Source organism: Armigeres subalbatus, chromosome 3 (assembly GCF_024139115.2).
Source record: "Armigeres subalbatus isolate Guangzhou_Male chromosome 3, GZ_Asu_2, whole genome shotgun sequence".
NCBI classification, from domain to species: Eukaryota; Metazoa; Arthropoda; class Insecta; order Diptera; family Culicidae; genus Armigeres; species Armigeres subalbatus.
This window is the reverse complement of record NC_085141.1, coordinates 168,475,940-168,492,919: the sequence shown is the minus strand read 5'-3', so window position 1 is coordinate 168,492,919 and position 16,980 is coordinate 168,475,940. Positions and strand designations below refer to the sequence as shown.

Here is a 16,980-nt window from a genome sequence, read left to right as displayed (position 1 = left end):
ATAAGAGAGGGGGAGGAGCCAGCGTACTCGTGGTGACTCGAGGGATTTAGCTTTGCTGCGTCGCAGCATGCGTGAAATAATAAAAATGACAGTTGTGCGTTGATTCCGTATCGAGTGGTGTGCCCCCGAAAACGCGAGCATTTTTAAACTTGGATTCCGTCAGGAGTGACCTTAAACATCATTCAATACTGTGAAGAGAACCAGAACTTTTGTTCCTGAAGTTCATTTGAATTGCAGAATGTTCATCCAAGATTTGTTTCCATTTGGTGATACTTTTTTTTGATTATTTCACAAGTTATTTAAGCGAACTTCTAGAGCCGTGCTGGAAGTTCATTTAAAATGTTTTTTTTCAGAGCCTACGCAGTGCTGGGTCTAGTTGGGTCAATAAAATCCAGCTCTGAAATGCGTCGGTCGATTATCGGAATCGTTATCGGACCAATTCGCGTCAAGGAAAATCCAATTCTGGAGTGGGTCTGACGGTGTTTTGAAACTACTTCTGGTTAATAGTTAATAAAATTTCACTCTGGGGTAATATGGTTGTATGTCAGAGTTTCTACCGGATCTAGTCGAATAAGAAAAGCATTTTTTGGAGTGGGTTTGTTGGTGGCCGGGAGTTGGCATTGAACCTATTTGGATCAAGTAAAATGTACCTTCGGACCACTGAACCCAGTTAGGACAGATTAAATAAAAATGAGCTGTATGGTGTGTAGATTGGTTGGTGGTCAAATTCGCCAACGGATCTGTTTGGATTAAGGAAAATTTAACTTAGGACCAGGGAATCATTTTTTTATGAATGCGCATGCGAAACAAGTGACAAAAGAGAACCAACGACAAAGCTTTGTTTTTGTCGGAGATAATAATGACAAAGATCCGAAAATTTTGTCAGCAACAAAAAAAGAAGACAATCTTGTTGCTAAATTTTCATCCCTTTTCATCCCAAATCCTTGATTTCGGCGCCCCTAAAGACTGGCGCCCTGACCAACTAACCTGATCAACGCACCTGGCACGCTACGGCGCTGTATGTAAGGAACATTGCAGATTTGTGAGCATTTCTAGATCTTCGCACGGAATTTGCAAAAATAAAATTCAGAACGGGTTGAAAGATCATTAAAATTACTTAAGATTGCTTTCAGCTTATACTGACCATAACAGCTGTTCTCATATGTCAAGAACACACAGACAATAGCTCAGTTTGTCGAGCTGATTGTATATAAGACTATGGGTCTGTTAAATTCAATCTGAAATACATATCTTCGTACATTTTAGAAAGGTGCACAGGATTCTTCTGGTGAGCAAATGTATGCTATATATGTAGACAAAGAATAAGAAGGAATACATTTTGGCTGATACGCTCTTTCAAATGTTGGTCTAGTAATATCAATTCTCTATCTGCGTATACGCCTGGCAGATGTGGATACATAATTGAGTATCCCACCAAATAAAAAATAAATCTAAGCATTCATTTTCTAATTTTACTAAGTCAGTACTTAGTCCACGCTGGCAAGACAATATGAAGTATGATTTAGCATAATTACATAATTCTTAAGTGAACTAAGGTTTTAAACGAAATTTGAATCAGTATATGAAAAATCCCACAATTTCTTCATTTTTATATACTTACTGATAAAAAACTGATATGAAATTGATCAGATTCGGTAACACACGCTCCACGATGAATTTCTTTGAAAGCGGCACAAATGCAGGGGTATTGTCTTATCGCCAATGGTATATGCGGCGAAAATGTGGCGATTTATCACAGATTGCCTTTACTGTTATTGTAACTCTTTTGGTCGAAAAACAGTTATTCGACTTCGAAAAAGTGAAATCAGAATTGCGTACATAATGTGAAAACAGAATCTATGACAAAAGGTCGAAAGACAAAAGGTCGAAAGGACAAAAGGTCGAATGCCAAAAGGTCGAAAAGACAAAAGGTCGAAAGGACAAAAGGTCGAAAAGACAAAACGTCGAAAGGGACAGAAGGTCGAATGGGACAAAAGGTCGAAAAGGACAAAAGGTCGAAAGGGACAAAAGGTCGAAAAGGACAAAAGGTCGAAAGTGATAAAAGGTCGATCAAGAACAAGTTGATAACAAGTTTTGTGTATTCCAAAGGAATTTGTGAAATGCATTTAACTTCAAGCAGAAATAACACACTTATCTCATTAATCAAAGTTGAAGAATGAGCAATTTTCAAAGAAGGAGTAATTACTATGAAACAATATTATGAATATCTAGATAGTTCTGTTAGAGATAAAATAGATTGTTAAATTTGAAAATGAATAAAACTTGTATAGATCGAAACAAAGTTGTTCAATACAGTTGGCAAAAAAATCTCCTTTTATTTTTCACAATTTTTAACAAATAAATAAAATTCATTCAATGAGTGCAAATAATAGATGGATATCTAAGTTTTCTAAATGTCATTTAAATCTGTTAAAACAGAGCACGCCTCTGCCACGCAGACGCGTGTATTTTAAATACATCTGCGTTTAATACACGCCGGTGTATTTGATGTGCGGCGTGTGCCAATTTGACAAATCGAAGTGCTAAATATCACTTCAAAACTAAAACATCCATTCATTAGTTGTACTCACTGAATAAATTTTATTTAATTGTTAAACATTGTGAAAAATTAAAAAGCAGAGTTTTTGAAACCTGTGTAGGCCAACTCTGGTGCGAGATTGATTCTCTCAGTTTCAGTTTCTTGTCTATTTCGACCTTTTGTCCCTTTCGTCTTCTTGTTTTTTTTGTTTCTTTCGACCTTTTGTCCCATTCGACGTTTTGTCCCGTTCGACGTTTTGTCCTTTCGACCTTTTGTCCCTTTCGACCTTTTGTCCTTTTCGACCTTTTGTCCCTTCGACCTTTTGTCTTTCGACGTTTTGTCTTTCGACCTTTTGTCCTTTCGACCTTTTGTCTTTCGACCTTTTGTCCCTAACCCGTGAAAACAATTTTAAAAAAATTCCGCGGAAAAAAAAATTAAAATTTCGTTTCGTTTCGAAAAATTTCGAATTTAATGAACCTTGATTTCGTATCGTTTCGAAATATCGAAAGAAATCTTTATTTCGTTTCGTTTCGATCCGAATCAACATAGACATTTTAAATTTCGTTTCGTTTCGTTTCGTTAGGAAAAAGTGTGTTATCGCATACCCTTACAAATGGGGCATATATCACAATAGATCTAACAAATGGTCGAGCAAATGTATGCTATTAACAATTCTATATCTGCGTATACGTCTGGCAGATGTGAATATATAAATGAGTACCCCACTATATAAAATATAAAATCTATGCATTCATTTACTGGTTTCGAGTTAGCTAAATATAAAGTACTAGTTTATTTGTGGACGCAGTAGCGCCCGTGGCAAGTGTTTTTTTTTTTCATTATAAACAGTTCATTAATTCATGAATTAAAAAAAATCCAAATTTTCATCGTCTCTTGTCTGTGATTTTTTTCATCAAATGCTGTGTCTTGTTGTCTAAGGTTGTCACTGGTTTTGTTTTCTGCATCTGATATTAAAAACGGAATTGAAATGTCAAATATTTTATTTTTTGTGAGAATTTCCCTGCGTACTGCGTCTGGTTGGCTAGTCACCGGACAGACAAACAAGGCTATTATATATAGTATGCTTCAACATAATCACATAACTCTTAAGTGAACTAAGGTTTTTAACAGAATTTGAATCCGAATACAGAAAATCCCACTATTTCTATATTTTTATATACTTACTGATATAAAATTGATCAGGTTCAGCAGCACACGCTGGGGTATTGACTTATCGCCAATGGTATACAGGGTGTTTGTTTCCTGAGTGTGCATATTTTGGGGGCAGTTTGGGGACCCCAAAACATGAAAAAGTGCCCATGGAACATAGGGTCGGAAATCACTGCTAAGTGAGTTATTCAGAATTCTATGTTTTAATTTTTGGTCAACTTTACCAACCTCTATCTCATTAACCATTGATCGTATAATCTCATTCAGCACACAAAACGAAAGCTTAAAGTCTAAGCTTTTTGAGCTTCATTGGCCTTAAGTTGATAAAAGTGGTTTTAAGTACAGTAATTATGCAAACTTTCATAAAAGTGTCAAAAATAACGTGCCTTTTTCTTATAATTTAGTGATTTTTTCATCAATACATTCGATATTATGAAAAACTTTCTTCTACAAAACATTCTTATGCTTCTTTGCTACCAAAATGTCCTTTGGTGGAACATTGTATGATTTGCAGTTTACCCGTAATTTTCAATTTAAAATAATTAACAAAAATCATCGAACAGCAATTTTCATCGCGATGTTTGCTTCAAAATGTTGATTGGCAACCCTACCTGTTCGGGCGTTCGTTGCCTGCACGTGGTGCGATCGTTTGTAAACACAATGCATGCCACTAATGCCGTGCAGAAGTAAGGTTCAAAAAGAATGGATCAGCTGATAGAAAAATTGGTTGTTTTTTAACCAGGGCGTACATTGTATGAATGACTTTGCAGAGCGTAAGTGTTGAATTTGCATACTATCTACGCTGTCTGATGTAAGGCTTATCTGTTAGAAGCGGCCATAATTTATTTTCAGATAATGTTTTTTCATCAGTAATTTACTATCATTTCAATATTGTTTTCGCCCAAATCGGAAGATATCTTGATAATAAAATCCGACGCATGTAGGCAAACGATTGACGAATGACTTAGTATTTGATTTGGTTGCCTCTGGTTCTGGTAGGGTGGAAAATTGTCATCCAGTTGTAGTCGCCCTGCGGTGACGATATGGCACGATTTGTTTATGTGGGTGCTTTACTTTTTTGGAATTACGATTTTTTTAAATTTTATTTCAATGAATTCTTAAATTAAACCAAATGGTATTGATAGGAATCCAATTAAGAGTCATCCGTGGGTAGTTTCGGGAGGAGTGATGCATGAGAATTCGACTAATCAATTCATCTTTAAAATTTCTATGCCCAAAAAGTCTGGTAAATTTCTATGAATTTGGTTGTTTTAATGAAACTACAATCCGCCTTTTAGAAATACGACTGAATCCCCTGAGAGTCTTTGTGAGTTTTGTGAATCCGGGTGAATGTAGATAGATTTATAAGACTCTGGATGGATTCTTGAGAAACCGTAAATTTGAAAGGACTCTGGAATGGAATCTGCATGGATTCGTAAAAATCCGGAAACCATGAGTTTTTCGAGGAAATTGTAAATTTCCGCGTTTAAAAATCATGGGACCGAGGAGATTCTTAGGAATCCCGGAGGATTCTTAGGAATCCCGGAGGATTCTTAGGAATCCCGGAGGATTCTTAGGAATCCCGGAGGATTCTTAGGAATCCCGGAGGATTCTTAGGAATCCCGGAGGATTCTTAGGAATCCCGGAGGATTCTTAGGAATCCCGGAGGATTCTTAGGAATCCCGGAGGATTCTTAGGAATCCCGGAGGATTCTTAGGAATCCCGGAGGATTCTTAGGAATCCCGGAGGATTCTTAGGAATCCCGGAGGATTCTTAGGAATCCCGGAGGATTCTTAGGAATCCCGGAGGATTCTTAGGAATCCCGGAGGATTCTTAGGAATCCCGGAGGATTCTTAGGAATCCCGGAGGATTCTTAGGAATCCTGGAGGATTCTTAGGAATCCCGGAGGATTCTTAGGAATCCCGGAGGATTCTTAGGAATCCCGGAGGATTCTTAGGAATCCCGGAGGATTCTTAGGAATCCCGGAGGATTCTTAGGAATCCCGGAGGATTCTTAGGAATCCCGGAGGATTCTTAGGAATCCCGGAGGATTCTTAGGAAGCCCGGAGGATTCTTAGGAAGCCCGGAGGATTCTTAGGAATCCCGGAGGATTCTTAGGAATCCCGGAGGATTCTTAGGAATCCCGGAGGATTCTTAGGAATCCCGGAGGATTCTTAGGAATCCCGGAGGATTCTTAGGAATCCCGGAGGATTCTTAGGAATCCAGGAGGATTCTTAGGAATCCCGGAGGATTCTTAGGAATCCCGGAGGATTCTTAGGAATCCCGGAGGATTCTTAGGAATCCCGGAGGATTCTTAGGAATCCCGGAGGATTCTTAGGAATCCCGGAGGATTCTTAGGAATCCCGGAGGATTCTTAGGAATCCCGGAGGATTCTTAGGAATCCCGGAGGATTCTTAGGAATCCTGGAGGATTCTTAGGAATCCCGGAGGATTCTTAGGAATCCCGGAGGATTCTTAGGAATCCCGGAGGATTCTTAGGAATCCCGGAGGATTCTTAGGAATCCCGGAGGATTCTTAGGAATCCCGGAGGATTCTTAGGAATCCCGGAGGATTCTTAGGAATCCCGGAGGATTCTTAGGAATCCCGGAGGATTCTTAGGAATCCCGGAGGATTCTTAGGAATCCCGGAGGATTCTTAGGAATCCCGGAGGATTCTTAGGAATCCCGGAGGATTCTTAGGAATCCCGGAGGATTCTTAGGAATCCCGGAGGATTCTTAGGAATCCCGGAGGATTCTTAGGAATCCCGGAGGATTCTTAGGAATCCCGGAGGATTCTTAGGAATCCCGGAGGATTCTTAGGAATCCCGGAGGATTCTTAGGAATCCCGGAGGATTCTTAGGAATCCCGGAGGATTCTTAGGAATCCCGGAGGATGCTTAGGAATCCCGGAGGATGCTTAGGAATCCCGGAGGATTCTTAGGAATCCCGGAGGATTCTTAGGAATCCCGGAGGATTCTTAGGAATCCCGGAGGATTCTTAGGAATCCCGGAGGATTCTTAGGAATCCCGGAGGATTCTTAGGAATCCCGGAGGATTCTTAGGAATCCTGGAGGATTCTTAGGAATCCCGGAGGATTCTTAGGAATCCCGGAGGATTCTTAGGAATCCCGGAGGATTCTTAGGAATCCCGGAGGATTCTTAGGAATCTCGGAGGATTCTTAGGAATCCCGGAGGATTCTTAGGAATCCCGGAGGATTCTTAGGAATCCCGGAGGATTCTTAGGAATCCCGGAGGATTCTTAGGAATCTCGGAGGATTCTTAGGAATCCCGGAGGATTCTTAGGAATCCCGGAGGATTCTTAGGAATCCCGGAGGATTCTTAGGAATCCCGGAGGATTCTTAGGAATCCCGGAGGATTCTTAGGAATCCCGGAGGATTCTTAGGAATCCCGGAGGATTCTTAGGAATCCTGGAGGATTCTTAGGAATCCCGGAGGATTCTTAGGAATCCCGGAGGATTCTTAGGAATCCCGGAGGATTCTTAGGAATCCCGGAGGATTCTTAGGAATCCCGGAGGATTCTTAGGAATCCCGGAGGATTCTTAGGAATCCCGGAGGATTCTTAGGAATCCCGGAGGATTCTTAGGAATCCCGGAGGATTCTTAGGAATCCCGGAGGATTCTAGGGAATCCCGGAGGATTCTAGGGAATCCCGGAGGATTCTAGGGAATCCCGGAGGATTCTAGGGAATCCCGGAGGATTCTAGGGAATCCCGGAGGATTCTAGGGAATCCCGGAGGATTCTAGGGAATCCCGGAGGATTCTAGGGAATCCCGGAGGATTCTAGTGAATCCCGGAGGATTCTAGGGAATCCCGGAGGATTCTAGGGAATCCCGGAGGATTCTAGGAATCCCGGAGGATTCTAGGAATCCCGGAGGATTCTAGGAATCCCGGAGGATTCTAGGGAATCCCGGAGGATTCTAGGAATCCCGGAGGATTCTAGGGAATCCCGGAGGATTCTAGGAATCCCGGAGGATTCTAGGGAATCCCGGAGGATTCTAGGAATCCCGGAGGATTCTAGGGAATCCCGGAGGATTCTAGGGAATCCCGGAGGATTCTAGGAATCCCGGAGGATTCTTAGGAATCCCGGAGGATTCTAGGAATCCCGGAGGATTCTAGGAATCCCGGAGGATTCTAGGAATCCCGGAGGATTCTAGGAATCCCGGAGGATTCTAGGGAATCCCGGAGGATTCTAGGAATCCCGGAGGATTCTAGGAATCCCGGAGGATTCTAGGGAATCCCGGAGGATTCTAGGGAATCCCGGAGGATTCTAGGGAATCCCGGAGGATTCTAGGAATCCCGGAGGATTCTAGGAATCCCGGAGGATTCTAGGGAATCCCGGAGGATTCTAGGGAATCCCGGAGGATTCTAGGAATCCCGGAGGATTCTAGGGAATCCCGGAGGATTCTAGGAATCCCGGAGGATTCTAGGAATCCCGGAGGATTCTAGGAACCCGGAGGATTCTAGGAATCCCGGAGGATTCTAGGGAATCCCGGAGGATTCTAGGGAATCCCGGAGGATTCTAGGGAATCCCGGAGGATTCCCAGGAATCCCGGAGGATTCTAGGAATCCCGGAGGATTCTAGGAATCCCGGAGGATTCTAGGAACCCGGAGGATTCTAGGAACCTGAGGATTCTAGGAATCCCGGAGGATTCTAGAATCCCGGATTCCTAGGAATCCCGGAGGATTCTAGAATCCCGGAGGATTAGAATCCCGAGGAACCCAGGAACCCGGAGGATCTGAACCCGGAGGATTCTAGGGAACCCGGAGGATTCCCAGGAATCCCGGAGGATTCTAGGAAGAATCCCGGAGGATTCTAGGAATCCCGAGGACCTGAATCCCGGAGGATTCTGGAGGAACCCGAGATTCTAGGAATCCCGAGGATTCCCAGGGAATCCCGGAGGATTCTAGAATCCCGAGGATTCAGGAACCCGGAGGATTCTGAATCCCGGAGGATTCTAGGGAATCCCGGAGGATTCTAGGGAATCCCGGAGGATTCTAGGGAATCCCGGAGGATTCTAGGGAATCCCGGAGGATTCTAGGGAATCCCGGAGGATTCCGGATTCCTAAGCATCCTCCGGGATTCCTAAGCATCCTCCGGGATTCCTAAGCATCCTCCGGGATTCCTAAGAATCCTCCGGGATTCCTAAGAATCCTCCGGGATTCCTAAGAATCCTCCGGGATTCCTAAGAATCCTCCGGGATTCCTAAGAATCCTCCGGGATTCCTAAGAATCCTCCGGGATTCCTAAGAATCCTCCGGGATTCCTAAGAATCCTCCGGGATTCCTAAGAATCCTCCGGGATTCCTAAGAATCCTCCGATTCCTAAGAATCCTCCGGGATTCCTAAGAATCCTCCGATTCCTAAGAATCCTCCGGGATTCCTAAGAATCCTCCGGGATTCCTAAGAATCCTCCGGGATTCCTAAGAATCCTCCGGGATTCCTAAGAAACCTCCGGAGATCCTGAGAATCCTCCGGGATTCCTAAGAATCCTCCGGGATTCCTAAGAATCCTCCGGGATTCCTAAGAATCCTCCGGGATTCCTAAGAATCCTCCGGGATTCCTAAGAATCCTCCGGGATTCCTAAGAATCCTCCGGGATTCCTAAGAATCTTCCGGGATTCCTAAGAATCCTCCGGGATTCCTAAGAATCCTCCGGGATTCCTAAGAATCCTCCGGGATTCCTAAGAATCCTCCGGGATTCCTAAGAATCCTCCGGGATTCCTAAGAATCCTCCGGGATTCCTAAGAATCCTCCGGGATTCCTAAGAATCCTCCGGGATTCCTAAGAATCCTCCGGGATTCCTAAGAATCCTCCGGGATTCCTAAGAATCCTCCGGGATTCCTAAGAATCCTCCGGGATTCCTAAGAATCCTCCGGGATTCCTAAGAATCCTCCGGGATTCCTAAGAATCCTCCGGGATTCCTAAGAATCCTCCGGTATTCCTAAGAATCCTCCGGGATTCCTAAGAATCCTCCGGGATTCCTAAGAATCCTCCGGGATTCCTTAGAATCCTCCGGGATTCCTTAGAATCCTCCGGGATTCCTAAGAATTCCGGGATTCCGAGAATCTCCTCGGTCCCATGATTTTTAAACGCGGAAATTTCAATTTACAATTTCCTCTAAAAACTCATGGTTTCCGGATTTTTACGAATCCACGCAGATTCCATTCCAAAGTCCTTTCAAATTTACGGTTTCTCAAGAATCCATCCAAGAGTCTTATAAATCTATCTACATTCATCGGATTCACAACACTCACAAAGACTCTCAGGGGATTCAGTCGTATTTCTAAAAGGCGGATTGTAGTTTCATTAAAACAACCGAATTCACAGAAATTTACCAGAGTTTTTGGGCTTCGCAAAAATTCATAGAAATTTTAAAGATAAACTGATTAGTCGAATTCTCATGCATCACTCCTCCCGAAACTACTCACGGATGACTCTTAATTGGATTCCTATCAATACCATTTCGTTTAATTTAAGAATTCACTGAAATAAAATTTAAAAAAAAAATCGTAATTCCAAAAAAGTAAAGCACCCGCATAAACAAATCGTGCCATATCGTCACCGCAGGGCGACTACAACTGGATGACAATTTTCCACCCTAACGAACCAGAGGCAACCATATCAAATACGAAGTCATTCGTCAATCGTTTGCCTACATGCGTCGGATTTTATTGTCAAGGTATCTTCCGATTTGGGCGAAAACAAAATAAAAATGATAGTAAATTACTGATGAAAAACATTATCTGAAAATAAATTATGGCCGCTTCTAACAGATAAGTTTTACATCAGACAGCGTAGATAGTATGCAAATTCAACACTTACGCTCTGCAAAGTCATTCATACAATGTACGCCCTGGTTAAAAAATAACCAATTTTTCTATCAGCTGATCCATTCTTTTTGAACCTTACTTCCAGCACGGCATTAGTGGCATGCATTGTGTTTACAAACGATCGCACCACGTGCAGGCAACGAACGCCCGAACAGGTAGGGTTGCCAATCAACATTTTGAAGCAAACATCGCGATGAAAATTGCTGTTCGATGATTTTTGTTAATTATTTTAAATTGAAAATTACGGGTAAACTGCAAATCATACAATGTTCCACCAAAGGACATTTAGGTAGCAAAGAAGCAAAGAAAAAATCACTAAATTATAAGAAAAAGGCACGTTATTTTTGACACTTTTATGAAAGTTTGCATAATTACTGTACTTAAAACCACTTTTATCAACATAAGGTCAATGAAGCTCAAAAAGCTTAGACTTTAAGCTTTCGTTTTGTGTGCTGAATGAGATTATACGATCAATGGTTAATGAGATAGAGGTTGGTAAAGTTGACCAAAAATTAAAACATAGAATTCTGAATAACTCACTTAGCAGTGATTTCCGACCCTATGTTCCATGGGCACTTTTTCATGTTTTGGGGTCCCCAAACTGCCCCCAAAATATGCACACTCAGGAAACAAACACCCTGTATAAACAGGAACGCGACGATTTACCTATAACAGACTGTTTCGGATGTTAGTATAGCTCTATTGGTTGCAAAACAGTTATTTGACTTTGAAAAAAAGAAATCATAATTGCGTCCATTATGATTTCTCATTTCTCATTTCAATTTACATAGAAATCTCTGTTTATGTGAATTTTTATATTTGAATCATTTTCTCACTCGTCGCATATATCTTTCCTAGAAACCACACCCATCATTTGACAAATGTTTATTTCAACTTCTGCTAACGATTGGATGATTTATTATTTATTATTGATTTAATGTTTTATTATTGATTAAAAACAATTCGGTATACCTATCTTTTCATATGTATTGCTCAGGTATGCGCATAAACATCATGGCTATGGACATCATGCCAACGCTGATCATGGTCATGCCTACGCTCACCCTAAACCTGCTCATCATGTGCATCATGAACATGCAGAGCATCATGGTCACTACGAAGCTCACGGACACGGCCATGGACACCAAGAACATGACCACCAGGCACATGGACATCATGGCCACGGACATGGACATGAGCATCATGAACACGCACACCATGGAGCAGAACATCACGGCCACGCTGAGCATGGTTATGCCAAACATGGCCATGGGGCCCATGACCATGAATACGCGGCAGAACACCACAAACCTGAACACCATGATCATTATAAGTACGCACACTACGGACACAAGTCAAAAGGCCATATGGCACATCATGGACATCATGCCCATAAGGAAGATGGACATGCACACCATGGGCATGAGCATCATGGACATAAGGAACATGGACATGGGCACCATGGGCATGCGCATCATGGACACGAACATCATGGACCCGAACATCATGGACCCGAACATCATGGACCCGAACATCATGGACACGAAGCTCATGGACATGAGCATCATGGACAAGAACATCATGGGCACGCACATCATGGGCATGAACATCATGGGCATGCACATCATGGGCATGCACATCATGGGCACGAACATCATGGGCATGAAAATCATGGACATGCACACCATGGGCATGAACATGGACATGCACATCATGGGCATGAACACCATGCACATGAACATCATGCGCATGGAGCACATGCCCATGAGCATCATGAACACGCTCATCACGAGCATGAGCAACACGGACATGGGCATCATGGACATGGGCATCATGGACATGGGCATCATGGTCATGGACACGAACATCATGGTCATGAACATCATGAGCATGGGCATCATGAAGCCGAGCATCATGCACACGAGCACCACAGCAAGCACAAATCGGCTTACCACGGACACCATGTTCCTCATGGGCATCATGGTCACCCTAAGCCCCACTCGCACCACGGTTATGGGCACCACGTAGCGCACCATGGACATTCCAAACCACACGCCTATGGATATCACGTACCGTACCATGCGTACAAGATGGCAGGTCACGGACATAAGCAGTTCCGAACAGCCGCCGTAAGCTACGCTCCAGCCCCTGCAGCGACGCCTTATGCAGTACCCCATCCTACAGCAGTGAGCTGTGGTGCCAATCTTCTCGTGGGATGCGCTCCCGAAGTAGCCCATGTTCCTTGCGTTCCTGTCGCCAAGGGTTATTGAACCAGTTAATTTGATTTTGTTTGAGATTTTGTTCAAATAGTATGAATAAATTTGTTAAAATTGTTTTTGGCTCTTGTATTGTATTGTATATCACATTTTCCATCCAATTTAAGGTATTGGTGCTTGTTCCTTAGTGACAACTAAGAGCAAAAGGAACAGAATTAAGTAAGGAAGAACTTCGTTCAGGATTTATTAACCCAAATGGAATGAAATTCGTTAGCTCGTAGAACGTCAACTTCTATTTAGTAATGACCGCAATTTTTTAAACGTTAGAAGCTTTCTTATATAAACAGTGGGCAAGAGATACAGTAAATGAAGACCCTTGTTCAGTGATGGAAGACGTAGGGGAGAATATGGTCAACATGCGCTCCATAAGCAAACATTTAATCTAATGGTGATTTCACCAGAGAAATTGGGAATATTTATTTAGCAATCGGGCAATGTGTCGACATACAAGTGATGAACAAAAAAGGGGTTTCCAAGAGGTTCCCGTTTGCCTACAGGCAGAATAAGCTCCACATGTCTCAAAACCGGTTTACTACTGAGTAATTTTATACAGTTTTCGGAATTTTTGGCAGAGAATTTCAAATTGATATAATTTGCAAGTAATGCATCAGACACTCATTCGTATGCATGAAAATTCATTCAGAATCATTTTTTTTGTTCAGATTTTTTTCATATTACACATTACAATATTCTTCAGCACTAAACATCTTCAAAGCTATGCTCCATGTAGAGACCTACTGAACTGTCCCTGATAGTTCTCCAAGAAAAATATGATACCATCTCGAACATAAACAGCAGCCTTTAACTGTGACACACCGTAAATCAGCTCAACACGTCTGGTAAAACTTCGATGGTTACTGACTCCTGTCAGTGCCCATTAACCACGCCATCAACACTATCAGTGCCCTATTTTGCACCCGTGTTCGAAGTGGTCGCAAGTTATCTCAAAATTTACTTCCAATTTATATTCCGTCCCGGAGGGGTAAACACCAAACGGTATCTTGTACCAACTGTACTACATACACAGTCCGTCCGGTAACGTCCTGAGCCAACCAACACCATCCGAAGGGATTTGGAATGGTTTCGGTACCGGTCGTCCGGCATGTTTTCGATGATGGTGCATAGGCAGCGATAAAATGCGGCATGCAAAACTAGGAACATTACAAACAATATTCAGATTTTTCAACATTTACGAATTTTGCACAAGCTGTCCGTTTTTATCTGACATTCTTATTTTCATCTTCACAAAAGCAAAGGCATAAAAAGCAAGTACGATTTGCACAACAGATAAATTAATTCCAAATAAATTGTCTATGGTATTCGTCCAGATAAGTAAGATTCATGCTTTAGGTGTAGCAAGTAAAGTAACTTTACTAAAATCAATTTCTTTGAAAAATTTAATCATCGAAAAACAAATAGTAAAAATAAAACCTTGTTGATATGTTATAGAAAATATCGTTTTTATTTAATTCAACCTGAGTGAGTATCACCGCACATGCAAAGCATACAGCATCATACCAAAAAGAGCCTTGTTCGTTCCCATGACGTATTTGCAAATTATGATCCGATGATTGATAGGACACGGGTACTGGCGCAGTGTTGTGAGACTTTCACCACTGAACTAGCAAAAACAGGTCTCTACCCCAGTCTGTGAAAATGGGAATATGCTGCAGATCCCCCCACTGCGCTGCTGTGGTGTGATTGTTGCAGGGAAATAAAAGTGCAAATATGCCTCTAGACATCTTCTGACACATGAAGGCTGTCGGTACCTATATCCGTTTTTCACTGACAACATTGAAGTATGTGCCATTTATATTGATGAACTGATCCGCGAAATACATGGCACGTCCTCGGAATAAAATTCATAAGCTAATGTCAATCATCTGCGGAACGAGAATTAACACAGGTAGTGAGAGGCAATATAGAAACACATTATGAGCTAATGCGAAAAAAAAACTCATGGCGAGAAATGTACCTTTAATTCCATAAATTGTTCAATAAGAAAAATATAGCTCATTTATTAGAAAATTCATTAATTTATCTGTTTTCTTCTTCTGTTCATTTACTTAAAATATATCTGTTTTTCAGAAAACCAACAAATCATATGAAAATCACCCGCAAATTCAATTCGAAGATTCGCATGAGCATAATTAAACATAAGCATGTAAGCAGTACAGTTAGCAGTAATTTATAGAAACTGGAGCGTTGCAATTTGACATTTACATCGCTTCACCAAATTACTGCAGAAAACTACTTTCTTAATTATGACTCACGCTGAATAAACAAAACATTCAACGTCGATGTTTCCATTCCATTGACTAGTAGTTTCCACCCCTCCTAATCCACGAGTGCTATATCCCCATCGAGCGCACAATTCAGAAAATCTCGCGGTATCAGTGTGTATTGCATTCTGATTTAAAATTCATGGCTCATTTATATGCACGCAAAGGACAAGAAGTAAACCATTTTCCAACTTGAAATGCAAGTCACGACCCCGAAGGAAAGTGTATGCAAAACGTTAACTCGTTTCTTTCGTTCTACTACTGCTGCTTCTGTGCTGTGCCACACTGCATCCTGACGGTGCAGTCTGGTTGCAGTGTGACACCCTCCGCTCTGCAATGTGTATAGTTTTCCTTCGTCACAGATTGTACGTTTCTATTAGTGGAGTTGTCGATGCTGATCATTTTGTCAATTGGGCAAACAATTTCATAATTTGGTTTGCAGTTTGGAATGCGTCAGCTCTCAAACTGCGGTGAAGATATCTTGTTTAAGAGCACTGCTTTCAAATGAAGAATAAAATGAATCTGTGTACTATTTACTTGAACGCTTTAAGGATTATAACTTTTGTTTCCTATTTAGTATTTGGTGTTTTTAGGTACTCCCAACTTTAATTGAAGAAGTTTGGGATAAGAACGCCTATAAATGCGGTTAAACGCAGCAGCATAAAGAGATTCCATACAGTTGATAATGTGGAAAAAGATACAGGAGATTTCGTTGTCACATTGTTCGTTTCGGAGCATAAAGGTTCAAGTTCAAATCACGATTTTGGCCATGAAGGCAGCTTGCGATCTATTCATTCTCATTTGAAAAGTATCGACACCAAGTGATCCACAACGGTCCTCATATGCCGGAGGATTTATATAACTTGATATAAAGTAGCTTGACATCATTGTCTTTGTACATTCAGTTTTCGCTGCAAATAATGCATATGGCATCTTATATCAAGAATCTCTATATGAAGTGTTTTAGCTCATAGTCTGAACGTAGCATAACGATGCTCTATGCTTCGATGAAATATCCGAAGGGGAGAACAGTCCGAAATGCACCCCTCTCGAAGTTTTCACCAATATAAACAAGAATATCAAACCATTTGAACGTGTAGATGCAATATTTGCAAAACCAACTACATTTAATACTGATTTCCTATTCAAAGCAACAAGGTTTTTATGACTTTATAACGCAGCGATTCTCAACCTGGGGTACATGTACCCTTGGGGTACCTTCGTTGGCCTCAGGGGGTACCTCGATCAAAAGTGCGTAATGGCGGATGTATTACAATTATTATTCAATATTATTTAAAGTTTCCACAATTGAGTATTTTTTAAATTTCAAAACTTTGTCTTGTACATAATATGTATGGCGATCAGTAAATTAAAACCAATTGAATCCTGCCCTACGCAGCCAGCACAGTGTATAAAGGGCTGCGGGACAAAAGATCAACAGGATAAAACGTCGAATGAACAAGTTTTAAAAATCTTCTACTTGATTGAAACAAAATAATGAATGATATGTCAAGAATGTTCCCTAGCAGCACAATAAAGACAAATTTGGTTGCCGTAACTTGAATATGACTAAATTTAGTTGCATATTGATCGCACAAACTTTTGTGCAACATGTGTGCCGCTTGGGTAATTTTGAACTATAATCTAGAGTCTAAAGGTTCTGAAGCCACCATTCGAGAAGTATGAAGACTTTTTTTTTAGTCAGTAAATTTATTGCACAAGGATTGTTTGCCTCCCTTCTACGCTTCTCAGGAACCTCCTTGCAAGCAGCTCGGAAACCTCCTTTTAAGAGACCTCCTTTCTTGAAGGCTTGGACACCTCTTTTTAAGTGAAACGGAACCGTCCTTTTAAGCGCCTTGGAAGCTTCCTTTCA

At 41.5% G+C, this 16,980-nt stretch overlaps 2 protein-coding genes across 8 annotated transcripts in view; both read left to right on the top strand.

The window, feature by feature from the left end:
* The window catches only part of LOC134224944 (histidine-rich glycoprotein-like), an 80,537-nt gene extending 67,654 nt beyond the window's left edge, over nucleotides 1-12,883 (top strand). Inside the window, exon 2 of one of the 2 annotated variants that reach the window (XM_062704598.1) lies at nucleotides 11,547-12,883. In XM_062704598.1, coding sequence (XP_062560582.1) covers nucleotides 11,547-12,819 — 1,273 coding nt within the window. In that variant the 3' untranslated portion in view covers nucleotides 12,820-12,883. The remainder of the gene's footprint in view (nucleotides 1-11,546) is intronic. The other variant, XM_062704599.1, reaches the window with a different exon arrangement.
* The window catches only part of LOC134224943 (zwei Ig domain protein zig-8-like), a 951,761-nt gene that overhangs the window by 491,503 nt on the left and 443,278 nt on the right, over nucleotides 1-16,980 (top strand). The window lies entirely within an intron of this gene.